General features: G+C 41.0%; 1 protein-coding gene across 2 annotated transcripts in view; it reads left to right on the top strand.

The window, feature by feature from the left end:
- The window catches only part of Rcor1 (REST corepressor 1), an 88,431-nt gene that overhangs the window by 48,259 nt on the left and 22,109 nt on the right, over positions 1–18,063 (top strand). For both annotated transcript variants that reach the window (XR_009382722.1, XM_059278969.1), the window contains exon 3: positions 1,395–1,478. Coding sequence is in view for 1 of the 2 variants with exons in the window: in XM_059278969.1 (XP_059134952.1) it covers positions 1,395–1,478 (84 nt within the window). In the remaining variant the exon portion in view is untranslated. The remainder of the gene's footprint in view (positions 1–1,394; positions 1,479–18,063) is intronic.

Here is an 18,063-nt window from a genome sequence, read left to right on the forward strand (position 1 = left end):
TAAAAGTAGATTCAGCAATCTACCCTTTTATTCTATCATATCTATACTACCCCCTTTTCTTTTTTAGAAAGAGATTGTATTTATAATCAACCCCCTTTAAATAAAAATAAATATTTATAAACAATATTTTGGGAATTTAAGCATCGCTTCTCCTACTACTTCCTGCTGGTTGGGGGCGCTGGCAATCTAATCTGGATCCTGAGAAAATTAAGAATTACAGTTAAATCTTGGTTGTAGTAGTCTGTGATGCTGTATCAACCTTTCAGGGGTTCTTGGTTGATCAAACCATATTAGCCTGGAGGCAATCCATAGGTTCTCATCTATTGTGGAAACAAAACCCTAAACAAAGACAGACATCCATAGATAGGATCTTACTCTGTAGTTCTGGCTGGCTGGGAACTTCCTCAGCCTCCCAAATGTTGGGATTGTGGGCATGCACAACCACACTCAACTTTTGCTAAACACATTCTGTGGTGATAATGTTGTTTTTGTTTGAATGTTTGTCTGCTCCAGAATTCACATTAATATCTATAAGGCCAATATATTGGGAGGTGGGTCTTTCAATAGGTTATGAGGCCATGAGAGTTTCACACTCATGAATGGGTTCAGTGTCTTTATAAAAAAGGTTTGGGCAGTGGGCTGGATCTCTGTTAATTATTATTATTATTTTTTTTGGTTATGCAGAATGAACATTTTTATAAACTTTAGAATTATTTTAAAAGGCATTCTGGGCCAGGTATGGGGTGCATATTTTTAATCTTAACACTTGGTAGGCAGAGGCAGGTAGGTATATTTCTGTGAGTTCAAGACCAGCCTGGTCTACATAGCATGTTCCAGACCCTCAGGAATACATTCTGAGACTCTGTCTCAACAAATAAAAACTAAAAAGACGTATTCAAAGGCACATGCTATTCCACTTCTATTTGTTACATTTCTCTCTCTTCATCCTTTAGACCAGTGGTTCTCAACCCTCCTAATGCTGCGACCCTTTCATGTTGTGATGACCCCCAACCATAAAATTATTTTCCTTGTTACTTCATAACTGTAATTTTGATACTGTTATGAATCATATGCAGGATATGCAGGGTAGTCTTAGGTGGCCCCCATGAAAGGTCATTCAACAACCCCCCCCCCCCAGGGTCACAACCCACAGGTTGAGAACCACTGTTTTAGACTCTGTTCCATCTCCATATTAGTAATTTTAGTGGACTTTATGAATTTCCTAAGATACTGTTTTAAAGTTATTTTATTCATTATTATTGTAAGGGTGTAAGGTGAAGGATAGGTGGTGATGTCATATTCAAAGTCTTAGAAGATCAGAATAGTGGTGATATTTACTGTTTATTACAGCTACTAACTTATAATAATACAGTTTTTATTTTCTTTCTACTAAGCCAAACTGGCAAGGCGCAGTCAAGAACGAGACAATCTTGGCATGTTGGTCTGGTCACCTAATCAGAATCTTTCAGAAGCAAAACGTAAGTCTTGAAGCTCCTTTATTTCTTTCTCATCTTTCTTAGGTACTGCAAAGTCTTTTTTTTTATTTTATTATTATTTTTTAATGCATCATTGCATTAAAAAAGTCTTTCATATTACTGCTGTCTCACAGTTTTAAAATAGAATTTGGACTGGGTGGTGGTGGTGCACGCCTTTAATCCCAGCACTGGGAGGCAGAGGTAGGCAGATCTCTGTGAATTTGAGGCCAGCCTGGTCTATAGAATAAGTTCCAGGACAGCTAGAACTGTTTCACAGAGAAACCCTGTCTCGGGGAAAAAGAAAAAATAGAGTTTGGAAGTATGTACTTTATTTATATTATTATTTTTAACTATGGCCAGTCAATTTAAATATTTCCAGCCTGTGATTTCATTATCTTTTACATATTCCCGAATGCTGTGTAAGGTAATAATGAGTGTAGCTAAGGACACTGAGTCAGAGTAGAAAGGAAATAGTGTAGTGGGCTGGAGAGATGGCTCAGCAGTCAGAGCACTTGGAGAGAACCTGGTTCCAGGGATCTAATGATCTTCTGACTTCTGTGGTGCACATACATACCAATAGGTGAAACATTCTAGCACAGAAAATCTTTTTTTAAACAAAGAAGGAAATAACAATGAAATGTGTAACCCCTCAACTGAGAATGCATAGATGTAACCCAGGGTTTCACAGTCCTAGGTCAGTACTCCACCACTGAGCTGCACCTCCAGCCTGGCAGTATTAGCAGTGTTACTGGCAAATACCCTGAGACCACTGATCTTTGTTTTGGAGGGGGAAGATAAAGAGGTTCTGTTAAGGATATTAATTGTATTTTCTGTCTATGTTACCTTTTAAGACTAATTTTGTATCTCCTGTGTTACCATAATTCCTTGCTGTTTGAAGGTCTTTATTTTCATCATAACTAAGAAATAAAACAAATTTTTCTTTTGAGAAATTTTCATTGTAATTTATGGTTGGCATTTATCGGGTTTGTTAACTGAAATCATATCACAATTTTTGGTATTATGCATATCTGGCCCGGAACTCACAGATCCACCTGCTGCTGGAATTAAAGGTGTGCGCCACCATGCCCCGCCTTAGCATTTCTGATCTTTGCTATGCTACAGAAAAGCTTTCTGCATATTTCCTGGTATGTTTTGTTTTTCATCCTTCTCTTTGAGCATTTACAGTGATTTACAAAGTGGATTCATGTCATTTTGAACATGCTGTTTCTTTCAGAGCAGGGGAAAAAAAGAACTAAAAAAATCTACCTCCTTGTAATCCATAAAGCTTTGTTTTCCTGAGCCCAGCTGACTAAGTGCTTCCTTGAGGTTCTTAGGCACCCAGTTAGTCTGTCTTCCTTATTGGTGGAGTTGTTTTATTTTCAGAGGGTTTGACTCTGGAGATCTCTCTCTTCACTCTGTTGCCCTCCTGGAGATATTCTAGTCTCAGTGCCCATGGGGAAGAGCAAGCATTTCTGAGCCTTATGCCCAGAACAGCACATGCTTATGCTGTCCCTGGTCATGCAGCTTTCACTGTCCACAGTGGTGTAAGGGGAGTTCTCTGAATCTCATGTGCAGACGGCTTTCCACAGCTTAGAGACAAGGAATGAAGAGCCCAAGGTCACTGACAGCTGGGCTCTAAATCTGCTCCTCTGAATCAGCTCCTAGATTCTTTTCTGTTTATTCCATTTTTTTCATGGGTTTTTTTTTTTTTTGTTTTGTTTTGTTTGTTTTGAGAGGGGCGGGGTTGTAAGTCTAGCCTTTAACAGCTGAGCCATCCCCCTCCTTCCCCAGGATTTGTCTATGTATTCCTGGCTGTCCTGTACTCGCTATGGCTTCACAGAGATCCACTTGCCCCTGCCTCTGGGGTGCTAGATCAAAGATCTGCACCACCACTCCTGGCCTGTTCTCAGAGTCTGGATCTCTTTCCATTCACAATACTTCTAGGTTAGGATTATATTAATATCTTTTTACCTTGTTTCTTTGCCTCCCCTCTTCATTCTTCCTAATTAGCATCTCTTGTATCTTGGCATTGCATACTAGAATCTTTGGGATCAGAATTTACTTTTAATATTTTTCTTACTAGACCTACAAGAAAACCAATGAATATATAAAGTTAGTAGACCACCCCCGCCCCCCCAAAGATCGGAACTTACTGTGTAGCCTAGATTGGCATTAACACAGGGATCATTTTGCATCAGCCTCCTAAGTAGTGGCCTACAAGTGTGCACATAACACCTGCTTGAGAGTTTTTAAACATCGGTATTGAGTAAAATAAATTTCAGTTTTACTATTAAACTCTACTCAATATTAAAAGTTGAACTTTTAAAAACTAATCTAAGCTGGTGGCGGCACATGCCTTTAATCCCAGCACTCAGGAGGCAGAGGCAGGTGGATCTCTGAATTGGAGGCTAGCCTGGTCTACAGAGTGAGTTTCAGGATAGCCAGGGCTTCACAGAGAATCCCCTTCTGGGGATGGGGGGTGGTGGAGAGACAAAACAAACAAAAACTAATCTAAAAGTAACAATGTTGCCTACTGTTGACTATTTAGAAGACACAGAAAAGAAAAACAGAAAAATCCAGGTTTCTTACTCAGAAATAACAGCTTAGTGTTTTAGAATGTTTCTGTAAATCCTTTTTTTTTTTTTTAAAGATTTATTATGTATACAGTGTTTGCTAGAAGAGGGCGTCGGATCTCATTCTAGATGGCTGTGAGCCACCATGTGCTCGCTGGGAATTGAACTCAGGACCTCTGGAAGAGCTCTTAACCGCTGAGCCATGTCTCCAACCCTCTGTAAATCTTGTTATCATGCATTACCCCACCCTCCATCCCTACATGCACCTTCCATTTTTGGTGGTGCTGAGCATCGATCCCAAGCGATTGTGTATACTGAACAAGTCCTGTACCACTGAACTGTACCCCCAGCATATCCTCAGTTCTGTGCGCATTTATATTGAGATAATGGTAGAGCTCTTTCTGTGCATGTCTCTGTGGCCTTGAGCCTGAACACTTCCACATTGTTAAAACACCCTGTAAACTTTTCTTTTAATCCCTTTTTAAGAAAAGTTTTTATTTTATGCATGTATGTTTGCCTGCATGTATACTATATATATGTTCTACATGTGTGCCTGGTACCTGAGACCAGAAGAAGGTATTAGATCCTCTGGAACTAGAGTTACAGACAGTTGTCAGTCACCATGTAGGTGTTGGGAACTGAACCTACATCTTCTATAAATGCAGCAACTGCACTCAACTGCTGAACCATCTTTTAACGACACCATCCCCCTCCAACGCACGCACGCATGCATACACACTCTCTTTTGAGAGTTTTCATACTGTAGCCCAGGCTGGCCTAAAACTCACTGTAGATCCTGGCTTTCTCTGTGTCACCTGAAAACTTTGTTTTGTCTCTGAATTTATAATCACCTAACTTCTTACCATAACCAAGTATGGATATACTATATATAGTTATATAGTATATATATTTAAAGTATATAAGTATTTAAAAACAAAAGCAGGCTGGAGACATGAGTCAGAGGTCAAGAGTACTTGTCTGCTCTTGCAGACAACTTGGGTTCATTTCAAAATTTATTTTATTTTTAAATTATTTGTATGCCAGCATGAGTTTATGTGCACCATGTATGTGCAGGTGCTCACAGAGGCCTGCAGATGGACATGGAATCCTCTGGAACTGGAGCTACAGGTGGTTGGATGTAAGACGTCGTGTGGGTTTAGGGAACTGAACCTGAATCCTCTGCAAGAGCAGTAAGTGCTCTTAGTCATGGGAGCCCTCTCTCCTGCTTAATTATAGCCATGTGCATCTTAGTGTTTCCATGAACACATGTATCATGCTCCCAAAAATGATTAGTTTTCTATTGCTTAGACCTTGTAGCCATCTTATTACTTGTGTGTCCATGGTGTTGCTGGTACCAATGCACCTATGAGAGAGTAACACACACACACACACACACACACACACACACACACACACACACACAAATTTATTGGAATGACTTACAGGTTGCAGTCCAACAATGGGTAGTTATAAAATGGAAAGTCCAAGAATCTAGTAGTTGCTCAGTGCCATGAGGTTGGGTGTCTCAGTTGGTCTACTGGGATCCAGAAGAAGGAATGGATGTGCTGACTAGGCAAGGGCAAGCAGGCGAAGAACAAACCCTTCCTTCTTCCATCCAGTGGAAGATGTGGCCCAGGTGTGCCTTCCAGCCTCAATGTCTAGAAGCGTGCCCTCCATTTCTGGATTATATAGTTCATTCCAGTTATAGTCAGGTTGACAACCAAGAATAACCATCATACCATGTCCCTTTATTGCATTATTTTCTCTTGTGTCCACTTTAATGTCGTGTTTTTCATCATTATGACTCAAGGAGCAATTGGCTGTACCATATATCTCTTCTGTCATATAGCCCATGCATGTAGTAGGCTTATATACTATCTGGGTGTGTGAAAATATAGTCTGGTGTAACAGAGGACAGGATAAACTAATGACTTAATTCAGAGTCTATTTCAAAGACAGAATAAGAAACACATGATTATATTTTTAAAAATTAATTGATTTACTTTATATGTATGAGTGCTCTATCTGCAAGTATGGCTTTATGCCATAAGGTGGCGTCAGATTCCACTATAGATGGTTGAGAGCCACCCTGTGGTTGCTGGGAATTGAACCCAGGTCCTCTGGAAGAGCAGCCAGTGCTCTTAACCACTGAGCCATCTCTCCAGCCCCTCATTTCTTCTTTTCTGTTTTAAGAAGAAAAAATTTTAGGGCAAATTTTAGGTACATAGCTATATTAAGCGGGGAGCCGAGAATACCCATCTACACCTATAGCCTACTCTCTGTGAAGATGTTGCACCTGTAGAGTTGGTGCATTTGTATGAATACATTGTTACCACCCAGAGTGTTGATAGTAGAGCTCTCGGCTGTGTTGTATACCATTGTTGTTCAAAATGGCTTCGCTGTGCTAAGAATCCTTTTTTTTTCTTTTCCTCCCAAACTCATGGCAGCTATTGACTTTACAGTGTCTCCATAAATTTGCCTTTTGTAGAATGTTATTGAGATGCAATTATCATTAAAAATCTTTCAGATTGATTTTGTGTGTTTTTTCTAGATAGGGTCTCACTATGTAGCTCTGGCTGTCCTCGAACTCACTGTGTAGACCAGGCTGGCCTTGAATTTGGAGATCCACCTGCCTTTATTTCTTTAAAAATGTTATTATATCTTATTTTGTGCATGCTCTCGTGTGTGTGTGTGTGTGTGTGTGTGTGTGTGTGTGTGTGTGGCGTGCGTGCGTGCGTGCGTGCGTGCGTACGTGCGTTGTTGTGTTTTGGTGGGGTGGGGTCAGAGGGTAACTTTCTGGACTTAATGCCATTTTACCAGCCCCAGATAGGTTTCTTTCCGTTAGTACTGTGCATCTTAGGGTCTTCCAGGCCTTTTTGAGACTTAATGGCTCATTTATTTTCAGTGCCAAATAATGCTCCATTGTTTGAAAATGCCACAGTTGATACATTACCCCAAAGGGCATCTTGGTTGCCTTTCAATTATGGCAGTATGAGTGGAGCCTTTGAAAGCATTTGAATTTTTAACAACTTGAGGAAACATCAGTGAACACCCCAGACTATACAGCAAGGGCATTTAGTTTCTTTCACTTAGGTCAAGTTCATGCACCATTCATACCATGTTCATCCAAGTTCATACTATGTACATGTTATGTCTATATGTTTGCGTCTATCTGTATATGATGTGTGTCTATACATGCATATTTATCTATTCACAATGTGTATCTGTACATGGTATGTGTCTGTACATGGACATATGTCTATACATGATGTTTGTCTATGAATGTATGTGTTTATTTTTCTTTTTGGTTTTTCAAGATAGGGTTTCCGGCACTGGCTATCCTGTAACTCTGTCTGTAGACCAGGCTGGCCTTGAACCTCAGAGATCTGCCTGCTCCTGCCTCCCAAGTGTTGGGATTAAAGGTGTGTGCCAGTACCAGGTCTAGGTTTTTTTCCTTACTCAGTAGTATTTTCATTCTTTTTCCTTTTCACAGCCCATGTATTTATTCTCATAGGTAAGCAGATTGCGGGTGTGGTATTCCACCATAGTAGCTTATTGGGGTTGTTTTGAATGAGTTTATTCTGTGAGGTTGATTTTTATTCATAGTTTTGGGGGCAGTTTTACATGTTTGGTAGTGTGCTAGTATAAAGGATCTGGGAAGTCTGTACTCCACTGGTAATGAGGAAATGAACATTTTTTCCCACCTTCTCTTATCAGATGTTTGCAGTCTCACAGCTAGTTAGTAGTCAATTTAGGACTGGATCCTGGGTCTCTAGACTACATTTACTGCACACATCTGCTTTCATGTGGTACTTTGGTTAATCAAGTATAATTAAGGACTTAAAACATAACTAATATTTCACAAGTTGCTTTGGGTTATGTCTAAGTAAAAATCATTTAGTGGGAGATGCAGCCTGTGGGATATGTGAAGAAAATGTGCTTTGTAGAGACACAGTTGTGGATGTGTAAGTAACTTAGGAGCACAGACAAGAACCACAGAGTTGAAACAGTGCTCCACTAATGAACATAGACCATTACTTGTTTGATATGTAAGGTGACAAAGGTGTGAGTCTCATCTACAGTTTGCCACGGTGTAGTGAGAATTAAAGAGCCGCTGCTTGTCAGACTTAAAAATCAGGAGGGCATTGACCCTTAGCCTAATTTGGCACCAAGTATCTCCTGTATCCACTCAGTTGTGATGATTTCCTTGATTACCAGAAGGGCCTCTTCCTTGTGGGGAGAAGCTTTTTAAGACCCTGAGCGTTTTAGAATAGTTGGAATATGAGTCGGAGTTTGCTGGCTGGACAAGGGGAGAGGAGGCATTTGTATTTGGGATTGAGACAGAAATTAGTGCTTAATATGCAGACTCTTATCTGAGACACACTGTCTTTGGGACAGTGAGAAGTGAAGCAACCAGAAAGGCAGGTGGTGATTATGAGATGGGCAAGGTAGGTCAGTGTCTAAAAGTTCTTGCTGAGTAAACTTGACTACCTGAGTTTACCCTGTAGGTGGATTTTTCTGTCTCTCCTGCCAGCTCCCAAATCACAATATGGAGACTTATTATTAATTATAAAAACTCAGCCTAGCTTAGATAGCTTAGGCTTGTTCCTAACTATCTCATATAACTTAAATTAACCCATATTTTTATTGATCTGTGTTCTACCACATTGCTTTTACCTCTGTCCCATTTTGTGTGTCTGACTTGTTCCAAGTCTGGCTTCTGTGGCTCCTGGAGACCCTGCCCTTCCTCTTCCCAGAGTTCTCTCTGGCTCTCCCACTTATACTTCCTGCCTAGCTAATTGTCATTTAGCTTTTTATTAAGCCAATCAGAAAGTGCCTTGGCAAAAACACATCTTTGCATTGTACAAAAAGATTATTCCACAACAAATTCCCTGGGTACCAGATATACCAGAGCAGTCAGTCATGAAGAAAATTGCCTTGGGCGGGACAGCTTAGGGGCATGACTAGGCTAAAGGTGTTTCCTTTTATTTATTTATTTTTATTTTTTAAAAATTGCATTTTCAGCTGGAGAGTTGGGGTAATGGTTAAGAGCACTGGCTGCTCTTCTAGTGGACCTGGGTTTGATGCTCATCATCCACAGCTCACAACAGTTAGTAACTCCAGTTCCAAAGGATCTGACACCCTCTTCTGGCTTCCATGGGCACTGCACCCACATGGTGCACAGACCTACATTCAGAGAAAATACCCATACATATAAAAGTTTTTTAAGATTTATTTATTTTATGTGTATGGGTATTTTGCCTGCGTGCATATATATGCTCACCATATGCATGCCTAGTGCCATGGATCCCCTGGAACTGGAGTTACAGACAGTTGTGAATTGCCATGTAGGTGCTAGGAATTGAAGCCGGTCCTCTAGAGGAGCAACCAGTGCTCCTAACCACTGAGTCATTTCTCCAGCCCCTAAAACAAAGTTTTTAAAAAATTTCATTTGTGTTTGTACCATAATACTCATCTGGTGGTGAGAGGATAGCTTATGGGAGGGAATTGGTTCTCTTTTAACACATGAGTTCTGGGGATTGAACTCTGGTTGTCAGTCTTGATGGCTACCCCTCTTATCTGCTGAGCCATATCCCTAGCTCTCATTTGCATGTATCTCTCACCCCCTTTCTTTCTGACAGGGTCTCCCTATGTAACTCTAGCTGGCCTGGAACTCACTATGCAGTCCAGGCTGGTTTTGAACTCACAACAGCCTGCCTCTTGCCTCTGCCTTCCTAGTGCTGGGATTAAGATAGAGTTTGAAAGAGACGAACTGGAATTTGAGCTAGTTGAGAAGCGGCTCCTGAGTAAGAGGTGTTTCCCAGGGAAGGCTGCTGCTCCCTTGGTAGATCTTAGTAAAGTGACTTTGTGCTCTTGCAGATTGGTCACAGACAGATGGTGCTGCTCGCTGTGCATTATGTATTTTGTAGTATATGCATATGTGTATGCTTATGTGACAATTTAAGTATTTGACTGTATTTTTAAAAATTTTATAAAAATGGGGAAAACCTGGTACAATTATAGGAAACATAAGTCTTGCTGATAATCCGTTGAATGAAAGTTGAAAAGAATTGACTCTCAAAGATAGTCATACAAGATGTGTGAAGTATGCAGAGTTTGAGTATACAAAGTAAGGGAGTGTTTTAGTGTTAGCTTTCTTGCTGACTGGCGCCCTCTGTGCACTTTCAGTATACGTCTTTTTTTCCCCCCTCATCCAAGTATGGAGCTTGAATAGATTCTTTCTTTTTTTTTTTTTTTTTTCCATTTTTCTTTATTAAGAAATTTTCTACTCTACACACCACACACAGATTCCACCTCCTCCCACCCTCCAGCCCTCTCTCCCAAGCCACCCCACACCCCCACTTCCCCCAAATCAAGGTATCCCATGGGGAGTCAACAGAGCCAGGCACACTGAGCCTAGGCAGGTTCAAGCCCCTTCCCATTGCACCAAGGCTGCACAAGGCGTCAGGCACCTGATTCCCAAAAGCCTGCCCATGCACCAGGGACGGATCCCAATCCCTCTGCCTGGGTGCCCCCCAAACAGTTCAAGCCAAACAACCGTCTTCTGTATCCAGAGGGCCTAGTCCAGTCCATGGGCTCCACAGCCACTAGTCCACAGTTCATGGGTTTCCACTTGTGTGGCCATTCATCTCTGCACGTCTTCCCATCAACACATGTCAATTTTTGATCAGAGCATCTAACAGTCTAGAGGTGGCTCAGCAGTTCACAGCATCTCCTGTTCTGTAGGGGACCTGGGTTTGATTCCCAGCACCCACATAGGCTCACAACCATCCATAATGCTACTTCCAGGGGAGTCCACACCTTTTTTGGTGGTGGTGGTGGTGATGGTGGGGTGTTTCGAGACAGGGTTTCTCTGTGTATCTTTGGATCCTGTCCTGGAACTCCCTCTGTAGACCAGACTGCCCTGGAGATCCACCTGCTTCTGCCTCCACACCTTTTTATGACCTCCACGGGTACCAGATATGCAGGTGATGCGCATACACATATACAGCCAAAATACTCATATACATAAAATAAATGTTTAAAAAAATCATCCTGTTGTATTATACATTTTCTGAACTATATAGTGTTGGATAGTTTTTAATGATCTATTCTTATTTGTATGTAGAAAAGTTTCTCTGGAAAAGTAGCAAGTGCCCCTAACCACTGAGTAATCTCTCCAGACCGTAGTGTGTTTCCCATTCTAAACTTCTACATAGATACACTGTAAATATACCCACTACTAGAAACATTTTGAATAGTTTCTAAGTTAAGATAGCCCAGTGGCTTTCTAGTTCGCAGTGTGTTTTAAATTGGAAGCTAAAAGTTGCAACATGACCCTGAGTTGTGTAACTAGTATTTGCCCTTGTGACCTTATTTAGAGTGTACCCTTATAAGTGCCTTCTTTGTCCCCTTGTCAGGAGTACAAGTATTCTTCTCCCAGGTGTCCAGTTCCTTAGGTGAGACTACCAGAGAGGTTTAACAAGCTGTGAAGTAGGGACCACTCAGTCTTACCTCACTTGATTTCCTTCCTTCTTATTACTCAGCACACTGTTTATTGTATGCCCTTCTCTGTACTCTAAGACTGAATGCAGGAACTTGGTATGTTTGGTCTGTTTAATTCTGTTCTCCCCTTTGGCGTGTGGTGAGTAAATGTACAATGCCAGTTGAATGAAGAGATGGCAGGAGTGTGAAAATTCCTCAGCGTACAGTTGCAAATTCAGGGTTTTTAACTATTTGCTATGCAACTTCGATCATCTGGAATCTTCTAATTTTTTTCCCTTGTGGTCATCAGTTTACTCATTGAATGATTTTTGTCCCTGCTTCTGAGGTAGTAGGCGCTAATTGGACCTAACAGCCCTGCTTAAATACAGCTTTAGTCTGGTGGGAAGCTGCCCTTGAGTGATGGCATGTGCTAGGACAGTTCTGGCCCTAAAAATGCTCCAGAAGAGCTTCCGTGAACAGAGCTGAGTGCAGTGCCCCGCAGTGGTGGACACTCGGCCTTCTTTTGCTCCTGTTCATCCTTATGTCTTACCTTCTTCCCTCTACATTTGGATTTCCTCTGCCTGGTTACAGTTTGTTTGCACCTTCTGCCAACAGGGGGATGTATGTTACTTCAAGTTTTCACAACAAACATTCTTTGACCTATTTTTGTGTCTCATCTGTCAGCTGAGAAGCCAGTGCCAAATAATTTTCTGAAGTGGTCAGATTAGTTTACTACTGCTTCCAGAAAAAGACAGAAGGGGTTTTCTCCTTACCTGCTGTTATCATCGCTAGAGTTAGATTTGTACATTGTAGATAGTCTAGTGGGCGGAACACTGTTGCTCATACAGGAATTATGCTACTTTTACTAGGTAAGATAATGACTCTGGGATATAAAACATACTTTAAAAAATGCATATGTAGTGATGAAATTAGCTGGAATTTGTTTTAAATTAATCAAATATAAAGCAATTTAGGTTCAACTAGCAAGATTGGACTATGGACAAAGATTAAAGCATTGTCAAGAATTTAATTTATTTGCTTTTCTGTGATTATATAAGAGAATATACTACTATTAGCAAATATAGCTCAATATTTAAGAAATTAGGTCATAAGTTATGAAAGTTATTCTCAAATGTTTTTTGGGGAAAGTACATACTTACGTACAAGTTTCTATTTATTATTAAAAATAATTGATGACCTGGTAGTGATGGCAACAGCATCATATACTTTTAATCCCAGTACTTGGGAGGCAGAGGCAGGCAGATCTCTGAGTTCAAGGACAGCCAGGGCTACACAGAGAAACCCTGTCTTAAAAAAAACAACACACCCCTCCAAAAACTTGATAATCCTTCATCCTATGATATGGATATTTTTGTTTGGGGAGATGCTAGGGTTCACACATGCTATAAGTATACATTCTATTGAGAACATCACATTAGCCCCCTCCCCACACTGTGTAGCTTGTGATCACTGTTAGCTTGCTTTCTAATCTCTTCTCTATGCTGCTGTGTACTATGGTATCACACCATAATTTTTAAACTCTAATTTTTCTGCCATTAAAAATGAAGTAGGTGCTGGGCATTGGTGGCACACACCTTTAATGCCAGCACTCAGGAGACAGAGGCAGGCGCATCTCTGAATTGGAGGCCAGGGTTCACAGAGCAAGTTCCAAGACAGCCAGGGCCATATAGAGAAACTCTGTCTTGGGGGGAAAAATAAAATAGGCTAGATGTAGTCATTCAGGCTTGTAATACCAGAACTCTGGAGGCTAAGGCATGAGAATCAAGATTTTTAGGTCAACTGGGCTACATAGTGAGACCTTATCTCGGGGGAAAACAAAAAATGGAAGTTGGGCATAGTGGCTCATTCCTGTAACCCCAGCAAATCAGAAGGCTGAAGCAGGAGGATTTATGTGAGTTTATGGCCAGCCTGGTCTATATGGGTAAGTTCCAGGCCAGCCTCTGTTACAAAGTGAAATTATGTCTCAAACAACATCAGTAACTAAATCTTCTACAAAAAAATTATTCCAACAAAAATGAAGACATGAGTTTTGAACTGTTAATGATAGTTCATCTTGTAGCATAATTTACTTAGCCAAGTTCCTTTTTTAAATACTTAGTTTTGTTTCTTTTCTTTTCTTTTTTCTGGTTTCCTTACTATAAATAACACTTGAGTAAGGTTGAAAGCATGATGTCTTACCCCTGTAGGAAAGGACTTCCTCCATTATGCAGAGTGGGCTGCCTAGACAAGATAGTCATAGTTCCTTCTTTGGTACTTAAGACAACTGCAGTTAATTGTTTGAGTTATTTCTCTCTTCAACTGTAAGGAGAATTCCAGAAGGCCCCAGACCACATCTTCAGGAGCAGCACTAGCTACAAAGTAGATCTGAAAGATTTGCTGGAGAATTAATTCCGTGCACAGACTGACTAGTTTATTATATATAGGCTGTCCTGCTACAGCTTGTGCCAGAAGCTCTTAGCCTTTCCTCTAGCATTATCGACCGAGTCTGTACTGGGTGAAGAAAAAAATCCCACAAGGTTGCAGCATGGAAAGTGGCAGGATTTGTGATAGGAAGCCCCTCCCCTCCCTTCAGCATCTTTTGAGCTGTCCCCGGAAGGATCAGGCATAGAGAGGAAGTGACTTGGGTGAAGCCTGTGTGGCAGAACTTCCCGTGTGATGCAGCTTGTTTCCTCACCATCCGGCCAGGGCTTAAGGGCAGATATGCCACTCAAGACACTGGGATTGTCACTCCTCCCTGCCTAGAACCTAGTCAGAGGTGGCCTTGAAATGAGTAATTTTTAAAGCAGTCTCTATTCATGAAAAGGAATTTGGGGCATGAATATGCATTAGGTACTGTAGGTGTAGCACAGTGACAGAGAATTAATCTAACATAGGCCTGGGTTCAGTTCTGAGCACTGAGGAAAATAGCATACAAAGTTTGTTTCTTACCTAGAAGAAGTATTGCTCAGTGGGAGAGCACTTGTCTAGCATGGCTGAAACTGTAGGTTTGATTTCTAGCACTACAAAAAGAAATGTTTATGACAGAATTGATTTAATAGTTGTTTACATTTGATTATTTTAAATGTTCTAATACTCTATGAAGGTGTGGAGAAGAGTCTCATTTTTGTTCTGCAGTTGAGCAAAGGAGTTCAGCTAGCAGGTCCTTAGGAGAAGCCAAGAGCTTTGACTTGTGCTCCAGGACTCTTTCTATTATAATCAACCATGAGGAGTAGATACATGATCAGCCCATCTTCCTTTTATGCCTTTCCCTACCCCTCCTTTTCTTTCTTGGTATGATTATACAGATCTTGATTCTTTCCTTTGGATTATAGTATACACAGCCAGGTACAAATGGAAATCAATAAGATTGCCTTGAGTCTTCAACTCCCTGCTTAGGGACAAGTCAAGGAAGTTGATTTGATATGGAAGAGTTAAAGGGGTGTTGTATCTTAACATTGGATTTCTTTATTTTGAGACATTGTCTCACCATGTAGCTTTATTTGGTCTGGAACTCACTATGTAGACCAGGTTGGCCACAAACTCAAGAGATTCACTTGCCTCCTGACTGCAGAGGTTAAAGATGTGCACCACCGCACTCAGTCCTAGTCTGCTTACCCTTACACTGATAAAGGGAAACGAGTTCTAGAAAAGAGGACAGAATTATTCCGGTTATCCAGTAAGTTGATGCAGGACACAAAGGTACAGTTTAGATCAGACTGGAACATAACATGCACGGCCTTGTATAGAGCAGTCATCTGTCTTGTTTATGCCATTGTATTTCCTGGGTAGCCAGGGGAGGAATATTCTATACAGTGGAATTTTGTTTTATAAGACCAGAGTAAGAAATAGCATATTCATCTTATTTCTGGCTTGTCTTCAGGCTTCAGATGTTAGCTGTAATATTGTCTGCGTCCACCAGGTGGCAGAACTGGTATACTTAAATGTTCCTTTTGCTTCTATGTGAGTCTTAGGGATAACGTCTTTAATAATAATAAAAGGAGATGCCATGGTATTTATCATACTCTATTGTGCTGGGAACTGAACCCAGAACCTTATTTACGTACACTAGGCATAGAACTCTATTTAGTAACATCTCCAATCCATTATTACATTCTTTAAAAATGTTTGGCATGCTCACTTTGAGCTATGAGAGAAGTTGCTGACATGTTTCCTTTGCAGTACCTACTGCCACTGCAAATCTTGACCGTATTTTTTAAGCTCCATTAAGGCCATAAGCTTTGTCCTCAATCTGCCTCATGGTGTCAGCCTACCACTCTTTATAGAATATTCAGGATTGGGCTTTCTGAATCTCTGCAGTGTCTTGGGAGGGGAGGGGAAGGGTGAATTAAGGTTACCATAGCAGTTTTCAACTGCATACTTTCTCTTTTGCAGTTGAATTTGAAATTCTTACTACTCATACTAAGGACATTGTTTCATTGGATTCAAAACATTAGTATAGAAACAAATCTTAACACCAGGCATTTTCTTCTCTTACTTGCTCTCGGCTTCTATCAAATTCCTTCAGTCATGGCTGTTTTCAGGCTACAGCAAAATAAGTGAATAGCCCAGCCCCTAAAAAGCCATGGATGAATATAGTTTATGTTTTACAATCACAGTGGTGCATATCTGTAACTACACAACTAATATTAGATGGCTTTTCATGTTTGTTTTAATAGTAATTGTCAAGTAAACAATAATTGCACTGTGCTATGGTTGCTTTATTTTAGAGCAGGATGAGTCCACCCACTGGCTGATTCCAATGCTTCTGACCTGAGGGTTGGTGTTAGTGTGGCAATCAAAGGCAGCCTCTTCTCTCTCAAGAGTGAGCAGGATGCCTGGGGAAGGCTAGTAGTATGTGTGCCCACAGCAGAGAATTGTGCTGCTGTTTGCTTAAGCTTTGTGACCTTTGTTAACAGTCCTGTCCTGGTTCCCCCAGTGAGCCTCTGCACAGGACTCTACTCCCACACTGAGATGAGCTCTCTGTAAGCTTTGGACAGAATCAAGATAATTGTGACTGAGACACAGAAGTAGTGGAGAGGACCTGGTGCCATATGCCTTTAATCCCAGCCCTCAGGAGGCAGAGGCAGGTGGATCTCTGTGAGTTCGGGGCCTGCCTGGTCTATGGAGGGAGTTCTAGGACAACCAGGGCTACACAGAGAAAACCTGTCTCAAAAAACAAACAAACAAACAAACAAATCATTTTGACAGCCAGAACTGTTACACAGACAGACTGTCTCAAAAAAAAAAAAGTATTGGAGAAGTCCTCTGAGCCTCTGAGCCCTTGTCTTTTGGAGTGTAGGGAAACTTGTGTTTCTCTTGTTCCATTTCATCTCCTTTAAGCACCTGTTATTGTTTGTTTTTATGAGAGCAGAGTTGACTTTCTTAGATGGAAAGCTTATTTTCACTTAAGTTAACCATGAGGGAATTTTTGAATCTTGCAGACCTCCTGTTTCATCACTTTGTCTGCTGTCCTGTGCAGAATAGGGTGGGTGGTAGTTGTCCATCTCTCAGAACATCAGAGAGAAGTAAGGACCAGGTAGGGTAAGAGAGCACAAAGAAATGAGGCCTGTCAAAAGTAGTATTTGTACAATTAGCTCTGTCTAGAGAACGTTTCAAGAAAAGAGTAGATGCCCATGGGTTATGTTCTCAGTTAGGTGACCTGACTTTGCTAGGGAAAGTTGATACTTGGTATTAAAAGCAAAGTCACAATTGGGATCTCTGAGTTTGAGGCCAGCCTGGTTTACATAGTAAGTTCCAGGACAGCCAGGGCTACATAGAGAGACACCATCACAAATGAATAAACAAACAAACAAACAAACAACCATCACAAATAAATAAATAGACAAGCAAATAACTAAATAAATAAATAAAATAAGAAAGAAAAGAAAAAAGTCAACAAGACAAAAGAAGCAAAAGCAGTTTTGACTGTGTAAATTTTTTAATGGGCTTTATAGAGAGAGGAAGGCTTGAGTGAAGCAGAAACAGCAGAAAGTAGATTGGTTTCCTGGTAAGAGCACAGAGAGGCAGAATAGTAAAATAACTGATTAGTTAACCCCAGAGCGTTTCAGTTGGGTGAACAAGAAAGCAGAGGGACTCAGCTGGATTAGCACTGGAAATTTGACTGCTCTCTAGACGCACTACCTTGCACAGTTCCATTTTCTTTTTAATTTTGGGTGTGTATGTTTTACACTCTTGCAAGTGTGGAGGTCAGAGGATGACTTGCTGCGGTTGATTCTCTCCTCCTACCATGAGGACCCAGAGGCTAAGCTCAGTCTGTCAGGATCGGCAGCAGGTGAGCTCTGAGCCACCTCACCAAGCCCCTATTTTAGCTTTTCGGGGGCGGGAAGGGGGAAGGTGTTCAGACAGGGTTTTAGCACTAGCTGTCCTGGAATTCACTCTGTAAACCAGGCTGGCCTCAAACTCACAGAGATCCACCTGGCTCTGCCTCCTGAGTGCTAGGATTAAAGGTATATGCCACCACTGCCTGCCTCTTACTTTAATTTTTTAAAGCCCAGGTTTTTAGGCACCAC

Source organism: Peromyscus eremicus, chromosome 14 (genome assembly GCF_949786415.1).
Source record: "Peromyscus eremicus chromosome 14, PerEre_H2_v1, whole genome shotgun sequence".
Taxonomy (NCBI): domain Eukaryota; kingdom Metazoa; phylum Chordata; class Mammalia; order Rodentia; family Cricetidae; genus Peromyscus; species Peromyscus eremicus.